The 11,525-nt window shown below is 44.1% G+C and overlaps 1 protein-coding gene across 1 annotated transcript in view; it reads left to right on the top strand.

The window, feature by feature from the left end:
- The first annotated feature begins 724 nt into the window (after positions 1-724).
- The window catches only part of REDIC1 (regulator of DNA class I crossover intermediates 1), a 753,321-nt gene continuing 742,520 nt past the window's right edge, over positions 725-11,525 (top strand). The window contains exons 1-2 of the mRNA XM_086929839.1: positions 725-733; positions 1,056-1,197. Coding sequence (XP_086785965.1) covers positions 725-733; positions 1,056-1,197 — 151 coding nt within the window. The remainder of the gene's footprint in view (positions 734-1,055; positions 1,198-11,525) is intronic.

The raw sequence follows: 11,525 nt of genomic DNA, 5'->3' as shown, positions 1-11,525 counted from the left end.
TTTTATGTGAATTGTCGCTGTATGAATATTTTGCTTTTATGGTGATTTTTACATGCACCGAATAAAGCTGATTTGATTTGATTTTGACATTCCCATGCTGGATGGGCGATTAGAGGCCATCTTTAGTACAGCAGGATCGATTGCAACGGAGGGAGGCCACAGAGGAGCTTCGGGGTCCGCTTCCTCCTACAGCGGAGTCAGGCCACGCCCCCCATGCACATCAAACCCTAATGGGAATATAAATTGTCCATTGTAACAAACAATGAAATGCAACCATTTTGAAAGACAACCCTCCCAAGCAATGGCAGACCTTTAAAAGACATGAAGTAGGGGATGAAAGAGGCTACCTCAAAGCCGTGTTTGTGTTTATACTTCTTATGGTATGTTCTTGAAGGATCAATGACCTGAGTTCTCCCTGAAAGCCAAAGATTTCTGTATGTAGTCAAACGTAATCTCACACTGACAAAACATCACCTGTCTTTCCTATAAATGTTTAGGAAGTCACAATTGTGCCGTTGTAAGAAGGGTTTCCACTGTGATCAGGTATCTTTAGTAATGAAGCTGTAGAAGAGACCTGAAGTACTTTCCACTGCACGGTATGAGTAGACAGTGGTGCTGCAGGCTCCCTTAAAGGATCAGTTTACCATCTTTTAGCCTTTTGATGCTTCCTGTTAGCTTCATTACCTTATTTTCTTACATTCTTCTATTACAAAAGGTTGTCGAAATGTGTTCAGTAATATACAGCTTTCGTTTGTGACATTGTGACTTTTTTGTTAATTAAAAAAGAAATGAAATTCTGTTAGCTTGTAGATAGGTTGCTTGAACTAGCCATGTCAAACATGAAAATTAATAACATTAGTTACAAGATCAGATCTATTTAAATGCTTTCTGTTCATTTCAGTGTAATTTTAATTGTCTCAAGACGTTTTAGCATGCTCTGTTACAAAAAATATACCTTGCAAATTAACAGACTATAAAGGACTTGCCTCTTAGTTTTATATGTAATTGTCTAAGAATGATGTTGCACATCTAAATTACTATTCTATTTTTTGCAGGAATTTTTTGAAAAAAGGAAGCTAATATCCAAGATGAAGCTTTTGGAAGTTTCTCTTTCCCCATCTAGAAATTCTGCAATTAGTCTTGATCTCCTTAACCTTTATGTTGTTAATCAGATAGCATCTAAAAAAGACAAATCTGGTAAGCCTATTTGGTTTCTCACACAGTTTGCAAAGCACGCTAAGAAAGTTTTGGACTCTTTTCACCATAATAAATATAAAATAATTGCATTTTTTAACAAATGTAATTTTTAAGTACGCACATAAAGATATCCTGGATATCTGCCTTCAGCTATATCTCCAGAAAAAGGAAATTTCAAGTTGAAAATCTCACATTCATAAGAATCCAATCTGGATTTTTTTTTACATCTGCAGTAGGTGTTTATTATCATATGATTGGTTATGACAGTGAATTCGGCATATTGGACAGCAAAAATCATCTAATCCATATACAACATTGGACATCAGTGGAGAACATTTCTCCAGCATTGGATCTTTCATATATTCACCTGCTTGAATGATTCCCTGTCTACAAACTGCAAATCCCTGGTAATCTAAAATTGCAGTAAACCGTGTTAAAATGGATAGAGTCTTCCACAACAGTTCTTGTTTAGTAGCATATCCATCTCATTTGAAGCAACCTGAGCTTCAGTGAGTGAGGTGGAAGTCCTAGCTCTCCTACTCCCTTTAGAAGCCATTATAGCTCATATTTGTCCCACGCAGCTAGTATGAATGAGTCCCCAAGGAGAGCTCTGCCCTTTCCTCTCAATTACCTTATCTGGTTCCTTTTTCTTGTCTAGCCTGGGACTGAACCAACCTTATTTTAAGATTTCAGAGTACTATGAGTACTTTTTAGGGTAAAAACCTTGTTCTGGTCCTGGGAAACCCTCATTTCTCTGTCACCAGCTGTCATTTGTCACCAGCTGTCATCATGACTTACAGAGACAAACAGTCTCTATACAAATCTTGTTATACCTGTGGACAGAAAATTATTTATACTGATTGTCCACATGAAGAGTACATTTACGGGCTTTATACTACTCTTAAATCTTTGTACTGCGATATATGTAAGACTTTTCCTTCCAAGACTGTGAAGGACAGGGTGAGTAAGGATGTTGGCAGAATTTCTATTGGCGAGTGTTGCTCGAATATAAATTTACCTTGAAAAAGCAAAAGACAAGAGGTGTTTGCCAAGACAGGAACAGTTGGCTTAATAGCCACTTCGGCTTGGAGCACAATTACAGGAGTGGGTCTAAGGACTGTCTCATAGTACAGTCAATATGAACAAGGTTTTATACATTTCTTTGGGTATCATAACGTACTTAAGTCAATCCTTTTTGGTAAAAGAATACAGGCCTTTTCTGTGGGTCAGAAATAAGGCCCCTGATAACAAGTGCAGGTGGACCTTGTCCATGCGTGGATACAATGGGGGCCAGAGTGTAATGTGTCCAGATGTCCGGCATGAGGGGCGCGTGATCACTATGTGTACTTTGTGTGCTGTGTCCTGATTGGCTATGTTTTCCTAACTTCATGCATCTGACTTTGTTGTTGTTGTTGTTTTTGGGGATGCGCGCACCCCTCTGGCCATGTTTGGTTTATTGGGGCCAATCGCCATGGACCTTTGTGTTTTTTCTGCACTTATCTGGGGGATTGACCTGAGTTTACTGTTCGCGCGTTTGTCTGCCGGCTACGTGACACCCCACCTGTGACCTGTCAATCAGTAAGCTCAGGCCTAGGTTCCAGAGCCTGCCTGACCAAGTATTTCTGAGTATCGGTTGATGGAGAGTTCATGACAGGTTTGAAAATAGTGATGCGATTTCGTTCTTATGTGCGAATGTATCATTATAAACATTCAAAGAACAACAACAAATTGCCAATACTGCAATTTTTTCAAAGCTCAATAACCTCAAGAATCAGAATCAAACTGGTTCTTGGAACCAATCTTTCGGTTAGAATTAATCAATTTATTTTGCACTTGAAATTACATCATCTCATTTGTACTTTTTCAAGGGATTTCTTTAATTCTACATCCTAACTAGAAATACAAAAAACTCTATCTAGAAAATCTTTACTTGTGCCGAAAAATGGAAAAAGAGAGGGACTGCTCACATTCAATGTACCTTTCACTTCTTCATACTAACAAACACCTAGTCAAACATACTCTCTAAGTTTCAAACATACTGGGGACAAAGAGGGAAAGGAAAGCATAAAACTAAGAGCCTTACTGTAAACTCTAGTCCAATCACATCGGTGTGGAATCTAAAATGGTTTGCGCACTTTATGTATACTTTACCTGCACAACTTACAAATTTCAATAGTAGGCCATCTATGGGTTAGATGTCACTGAGATATTTTTTAATATAATTTCAACGATTGGCCTAACAGAGAAAGTCGTAGACGTATTTCGAGTTCTTCAGTGGAAGAACTCTCTTCAGGACCTCAAAAGTTCTGCAAAAAACAAGAAAACCTTGTCTTACTTGACTTTATATGGCCATATTCTTTTACTCATGCTTCAGCTCAGCAACTGACGCTCTCTTACCTTGATTCTTATACATTCGGCTCTCAATGCAAGGGGCAGTGCATCATATACCAAAGTAAGTTCAATTGGACCACACTTATCCAGGCCATTGCCGAATTCTGACATGACTATTGCAAGACAGGTTTTGACCGAGTTAATTTTGTTTTTTTAGAGAATATGTGACAGATTCTTTTGAGAGCCGAATGTATGAGAATCAAGGTAAGAGAGCGTCAGTTGCTGAGCTGAAGTATGAGTAAAAGTATATGGCCATATAAAGTCAAGTAAGAAGGTTTTCTTGTTTTTTGCAGAACGTTTGAGGTCCTGAAGAGAGTTCTTCCACTGAAGAACTCGAAACGCGTCTACCACTTTCTCTGTTAGGCCAATCGTTGAAAATATATTAAAAAATATATCAGTGACATCTAATCTATAGATGGCCTACTATTGAAATTTGTAAATTGTGCAGTTAAAGTATACATAAAGTGCGCAAATCAGGATCAGGAGGAAGGAGAAATTGTTGAGTTTATGGATGAGTTTGAGGGCCTACATGAGGCCAGTGGCTTGCATACTTCTCCTGAGTATGATCTCCCATCTGCGAAGGCTGGGGTTGTGCAAGACATTGCTTCTTATGTGGTGATAAGGAAGGCGGCTGATTTGCTTGGTCTGAGGTGAAATCTAATATCCTTACGGAGGTTCTTAATACAGCTTCTTCAGGTTCGGAACCGTTGCTTCCCTTTACTGAGGCTTTGATGGAGCCAATAATGGAGGTGTGGCAGAAGCCTTTGTCTGCTCCTGTGGTTTCTTGTTCCATCTCTAGAAGATACAGTCCTGTTCCTGGGGATCCAGCTTTTTTGTCTTCACATCCTACACCGGAAAGTTTGGTTATTCTTGTGCGAAGCAATCTTCCAGTTCTTTCCCTACCATTCTTGGAGATAGGGATTCTAAAAAAATGGACCAGGTGGCAAAGAAGGTGTTCTCTTCTGCAAGCATGGCTCTTAAATCCACTAATGCGACCTGTCTTCTTGGAAGGTATATCCATGCTTTGATGGACTCAGTCATGCAGCTAGCTCCGAAGTTGCCTGAGGAGGATCAGAATAATTTCTTGGAGGTCGTTTCTGATTCTCCGGCTGCGCCCGTCAGGTGGTTCAATCTGGTCTGGACACTGCTGATTCTGTGGCTCGTGTGATTGGGTCCTCTGTGGCGGCAAGGAGACAGGCTTGGCTTCGGTCGTCTGGTTTCTCACCTGATGTTCAGGCGACTCTGCTTGATTTTCCCTTTGATGGGTCAAAACTCTTTGGTTCAAAGGCGGACTCAGCCTTGGAGCGTTTCAAAGACAGCACGGCTACTGCAAGGTCTCTGGGCCTCCAAATATAGTCCAGAGGATACAGCTACACGCAGTATCGTGGTTTTGGGAGATCCGTTTCCTTTTGTGGCCGCCAGCAATCTCAACAGTGCCAGCAACAGCTGAATCCATTGTACAAGTCGTACAGAGGGAAGAATAACAGAGGCCTCAGGGGAGCAGCCTGACAACAATCCTCCTCTTCCTCCTCTACTTCCTCTCCCGCCACCGTTGGTACTATAGGAAAGCAGTTCTAGATCCCTCATCTTAGAACATGTTGGTCATGTTGGAGGTCTGGTGTCCCTCTTTCTACAAGATTGGAGACTGATCACGTCAGATCGTTGGGTCTTTGAATCTTGTAGAGAATGGGTACACCGTTCCCTTTTTGAATTATCCTCCTCCTTACCCTCCTCGCCAGTGTTGGTGCTCAGAGGACCACTTACTGCTTTTACAGCAGGAGGTTCTTACCTTGCTACAGAAATGTGAGATAGAGGTGGTTCCGGAACAGGAAAGGGGTCAGGGTTGCTACTCCCGGTATTTCCTGATCCCAAAAAAGGACGGTCCTGGATCTCAGGAGTTTGTACTTTTACCTCAGACAGGAGAAGTTCAAAATGTTGACCTTGGCTCAGGTTCTTCTTGCGCTGCAAGAGGAAGACTGGATGGTGTCCATCGATCTGCAGGATGCGTATTTTCATCTTCCCATCCTGAGGTCGCATCGGAAGTATCTCCAGTTCACGGTAGGATTGCAACATTATCAGTTTGCGGTTCTTCCATTTGGTCTCACTTCTGCGCCTTGAGTCTTTACAAAGGTGATGGCGGTGGTATCGGCTCATCTCAGAAGGTCAAGGGTTCATGTTTTCCTCTACCTGGACGACTAATTGTTGAAACTGAGCAGAGTCTCCGGAGTTGGTATTGCGCCACTTGCAGGTGACAACTCATCTGTTGTTCAAATTGGGTTTCTCAATAAATGTACCCAAATCTCACCTGGTGCCTTCTCAGCGCAGCCTGTTCATAGGGGCAATACTGGATACTTCTGTGTGTCGAGTATACCCTCCTCATCAGAGGATTCTCGACATTCAGGAAATGATTCCTTTATTTCACGATGGAGCAGTTGTTCCAGTCCTGAAGGTCCTTCGTCTGGTTGGTCTGTTCGCTTCCTGCATACTGTTGGTCCGTCATGCACCCTGGTACATGAGGGCACTTCAGTGATGGCTCCGCAGGCTGTGGTATAAGCACAACGGAGATCTCGGAGAGAAGATCAGAATCTCCAGAGAAGCTGCAGTGGAGCTAACTTGGTGAAGTGTGCAGGGCAACCTGTCTCAAGGAAAGCCCTTTCAGCCTCCTCCGCTGGTGGCCACAGTGATCACGAATGCCTCCACTTTAGGGTGGGGTGCTCATCTGGGGGATCTGGAGGTCAAAGGTCTTTGGTCTCCAGAGGAAAGGTTGCTTCATATCAACCTGGTGGAATTGCGGGCGATTTTGTTTGGCACTAAAGGCTTTCCTTCCTTCCCTTCGCGGTCAGTTGTATTAGGTCCTGACAGACAACACTACCGCAATGTGGTCCATCAACAAACAGGGAGGGGTCGGGTCGTATTGTCTTTGCCGAGAGGCTCTGCAACTCTGGTCCTGGGCTCAGGACCATCGGATTTGTGTATTTGCAAATCATCTGGCCGGTGTGCTGAATGTACGTCCGGACAGTCTCAGTCGGCGTCACTTTCCGATCACGAGTGGTGGCTTCATCCGGAGGTGGTCCATCGTATCTTTCAGATGTGGGGGTCTCCTCAGTTGGACCTGTTTGCAACTCGCGAGAGCGCGCACTGCCCGTTGTTCTGTAATCTCCACTTTCCATTGCAGGGAGCGTTGGGGGACGTGTTTCAGTTGGATTGGAGCTCGCAACTCCTTTACGCGTTTCCTCCCATACCCTAGATTCCTCGGGTTCTGAGGAAGATTCGCCAAGACCGGGCCCAAGTCAAAATTGATCGCCCCGGATTGGCCAAGAAGGGTGTGATACAAATATCTACTTCACCTCTCATCGCACCCTCCGCTCTGTCTCCCTCTTAGGGCAGACCTCCTATCTCAGTCGCAGGGGCAGGTTCTGCACCCCTACCTCCGGAGCCTGCACCTTCATGCCTGGAGATTGACAGGGCAAACTGAGTTCCTTCTCTCTCCCGTCGGAGATAGAGGATGTTATTATATCATCCAGGCGACAATCCACTAATTCTGTTTACTCTTCCAGATGGTTTTTGAGAAAGAAGCAGTAGTGAATTACAATAAATCTAAAGCCAAAACCTAGGGGGTTCAAACACAAAATTATCTTAAATATTGTGACATGTAGACATTATTAATAGAAACCAAACATGATTTATGTAACAGGATAATGTTTTTCATTTATTTATCATTTTTTCTTAATTTTTTTCCGGATTTCCAGTTTAAAAATACATATAGCCAATACAATAATTGAACAACATACAGTTATAATACACAAATTGCAAAGACAGGTGAGGGGGGGCGGGGGGGGGAAGAAAAAGAGAAACCCTAATGACTTAGTTGTAATGGTGGGCTGGTGGAGTTAGCAAAGCGGTGGATGGGAACTAGTAGGAGTCCCCGTATTTTTCAAAATGTACTCTTCCAGATGGTCCAGATTTGTAAAGTGGTGTGGAGAGAGAGAGACATTGACTCTTTGAAGGTCCGTTTGTCTAAGATTCTAGAGCTTTCACTTTCTTTGGCACAGCAAGGTTGTGCTGTAGCCACTGTCAAGGGCTATTTGTCGACCTTTCTATGTTTGCCGGACCAGCCGTCTTTATTTACAAGTAAGTTCCCTCCAACACTTTTCATTATGCCTCAGTGGGATTTGAATTTTGTTCTTACTTTTTAATGGGTTCTCCGTTTGAGCCTCTTCATACTTGCCCGTTGAGGTTTCTTTCTTTTAAAATGTTTTTCTTGATTGCCATTACTTCGGCTAGGAGGGTTACTGAGCTTCAGGTTCTTAGTTCGAAACCTCCTTTCCTGACCATTCATGCGGATAAGTTGGTTCTAAGGACCAGGGCTGCTTTCCTTCCCAAGCAGGTTACCCCTTTTCATATGGGACAATCCATTACTTTACCCACCTTCTATCTTCCCCTTACCCTTCCAAGGAGGAGGAAAGACTGCATCGTTTGGACTCTAAGAGCTGTCAGCTTTTATTTGGATCGGACAAAAGATCTGAGCCTGGACGATCAGCTCTTTGTGAGCTGTGCACAAAAGGACGCTTTCCAGGTGGATCATCTTGTGCATTATGATTTGCTACGCCTTGGCCAAGAAGGAACCGTCTGAAGGTATCAGAGCTCATTCCACCAGAGCGAAGTCTACTTCTTCTGCCTTTGCTAGAGGTGTTCCTGTTCTTGATATTTGTAAAGCAGCATCTTGAACCTTCCTCCACACCTTTGCAAAGCATTACTGCTTGGACTCTGAGGTTAGGAGGGATGGCCATTTTGCTTGTTCTGTTTTGCAAGATTTTTTGGTCTAGTCAGGTGAACACCTTCCTCCAGGAGAGGTACGGCTATGGGAATCTATTCATAAGGTGAGGAATCCACAGGCAGAAGTATCCATCAGAAGAACAAGCTACTTACCTTCGGTAACGCTTTTTCTGATGGATACAGTATCTGCCTGTGGATTCCTCACTGACCCACCCGCCTCCCCGTTGTCCACCTGTTTCTACCAAAAATATCTCCATTACCACCAAGTAACTTGTTTGATTTGCAAGAATCTGATGATGTTGGACCTTTCGGGCCAGCTGATAGCCCATCACAGCTCCATGTAAAGTATCAAGAGCAGGAGGATGATGAGGAGCAGGATAAATCAGCCTATTATGAGCAATCATTTCATCATCAGCGCTATGGGGAATTCTCTGCAATATATTTGTCCTACCCATGAACCCATGGTCCAGCATCCTGTGGCCTTAGTACAAGACTTGCAATCTATGATGCAGGACTACTATAGATGTTTTCCTTCACATGCGGGAGCAACACCCATGCCTCCTCCACCACCTCCAACTCCGGTATCTCCACCTCCTAAACTCTTCCCACACCTCGATTGACGCCAGCTTCAAACATTGGCATGTCATGAAGACAGGATCCATCTTCCTCCGATGATGATAGGGAGGAAGAAAAACTTCAGAACACACGTTTTGCTGCCAATGAGTGGGATGAAAATATTCTCACACCATCCCCCGCACCTCAATCAGCAGATTCATCAGTGAATGATATAGGTGGTTTTCACACCTTAATGGAGAGAGCAGCTGTGATATTTCAGCTTCCGATTACAGTCAAGCAGTCTGACTGTTTTCACTATGATTTAAGGAGCAGTCAAGGAAGACAGAGAGGGCATTCCCTATTATTGATAATCACCTTGTGTGCTCATGACAAGCTCAGCTCGTCATGAGGCACGGTGGCGCTGAGCTCATGACGGGCTGAGCTCATCATGACCACTGCGGCGCTCACTCACGGGGATAATTCCCTTGCTGTGCTGAGTGTTCCACAGAAACAGGAGTGGTCATGACGAACTCAGCTCGTCATGAGCACAGCGCCACCATGCAGCCTGACGAGCCGAGCTCGACACAAGCACCGTGGTGCTGCGCGCGCCCCTCATCCCCGCAGCGCCGCAAGGGAATTAGCCCAGCGGCGAAGGGGTTAAATATGGGAAGAAGGTATCAAAATATTGAAAATACCAGCTACAGGGACTGCAGTCCTTCTGAGGATTGACAAGAAATATAAAGCCCCTGACTGAGAGGCTTCCCTTGTTTAGTCATGAATACTCTTATTACACTTGCGCTTGAAAATCTGAGAGAACCTGCCTCTTTTGTGAGTATTCTACTGGGGGCTGTTACCTGATTGGTTAAGGTTCAAGTTTGGCTCTTTTTTCAGAAGGATATAGATAGGCTATTGCAGTGACTATTCATTGCATTGTAGACTATGGTTATGTCATTTACTGCTTTATAAAGATATCACGGAACTCCCACTTTGAGGATGATTCAAGCATGTGAATATATAAAAGATACCAATACTGGAGAACCAAAGTTAAGATAAGTAACTCCTTTTCTTATTTTATTCCAAAAAGAGTGCAGATGTGATTGAAAATAAAGTTGACAACGTGCTTTCCTTTGTATGACCTGATGTTCTTGTCAGGGAAATAACACCCCGATGGGGGGGTCGTCGCCGCTGCCTTGGCGTCTCAGTGCATGCAAGAACCAGCTTCAATCCACCTAGAGTAGGGGCAGACTACTACAATCAGGTATCGGTAGTTAGCACATCGGTCAATCATGTCGATAAAGTTTATGTGTAACTCCCTGAAAGGCCCTGTTGGTCATGGGATAGCTGATGACACGACCTTCAGTGTAGGTTTGGGTGAGTATAATTGGCAGGCGGTGCATCGGTTTAAGTTTTTTGTCACCGTTTTTTCGCAAAAGTGGGAGATAAACCAGTCGTATTGGAGTTCCACTATAATGTTATCTTTTGCTGGTAAGTAATTGGGCAACTCATTGTGGACTAGGCTCTGCGGCATGACAGGTTTTCCTGTGGGTGTGTGTTGGTATATGAGGTTGTGTGCGGTCTGAGTGCAGCCACTGGCTAACCAATGCTCCTTCTTGTCAGGTAATGCGGTTTACTGCAACTGCGGTTTCCTGCTACTCCATCAAGTTCAATCCTGCCTTTTCTGTATAAGGCTTATCCTGCTGGGGCCCAGTCTGATGCCTGTTGTGAAGGAAGCAAATGTGTCTCTCTAATCGTTACATAAGCTGCCCTTCTTGTAAACTGGTCAGCTAATGCATTCCCCCAGGGTATGAAGTCCTTGACCCCAGTGTGGGTGGCGCACTTCACCTGAGACACACGTTTAGGTAGGGTTAGTGCATTAATTAGTCATTCTAGGCGGTCCCTGTGCGCAGCAGGTGTGCCTTCTGATTTCAGGAGCCCTCATCTTTTCCGCTTTCCTTCGCTAGAGTGCAGCGTGGATGTGACGTTAGCTGAATCTAAGTACATCGTTACAGTTTTCCCCGCGCTTTGGATAAGGGCTTCGATTAGTGCCGTCAGCTCTGCTGCCTGTGCTGAAAGCTGGGGGAGGAGAGTAAGCTGCGTGGTGATTTGCAGTGTTTCTGAGGGCGCGGCTACTACTGCTGCCCCCTTTTGTCTTACCCCAATCTCTTGTTCTATTATGGAGGAACCATTCATGAACAGTGCTTGACTGTCTAGGATGGGTTCCTCTTCTGCCTGGCTGATCCCCTCTGTGTTGTATGTGGCACAGTTATGGATCTCCTCCCACTCTTCATCCACGTGAGATAGGAAGGTGGATGGGTTTACTAGATGGCACTGTATTATTTTTATGATGGTCTGGAAAGCATCAGTTCTTAACCTGAACCACGTTATGTAGCCAGCGTGCTTGTGCTCCTTTTTATAATCACAAACTCTGAGTGTTCTGCATACAGTGTCAGCATTGCCTCCATCACAATGGAGGTACTTTCGTCAATTGCTAAGGCTGCTGCTAGCGCCTTCTCTCATGGGAAGTGACCCTGCATGACTGAGTCTAAGAGTCCACTGTAGTATGCTAGAGGTTTGAGTCCCAGGGGATATGTCAGAACTGCTGATAT

The sequence above is a fragment of the Lissotriton vulgaris genome, chromosome 1_1 (genome assembly GCF_964263255.1).
Source record: "Lissotriton vulgaris chromosome 1_1, aLisVul1.2, whole genome shotgun sequence".
Taxonomy (NCBI): Eukaryota; Metazoa; Chordata; class Amphibia; order Caudata; family Salamandridae; genus Lissotriton; species Lissotriton vulgaris.
Note: the sequence above shows the minus strand (reverse complement) of the source record. Positions and strands in the feature narration are given on the sequence as shown.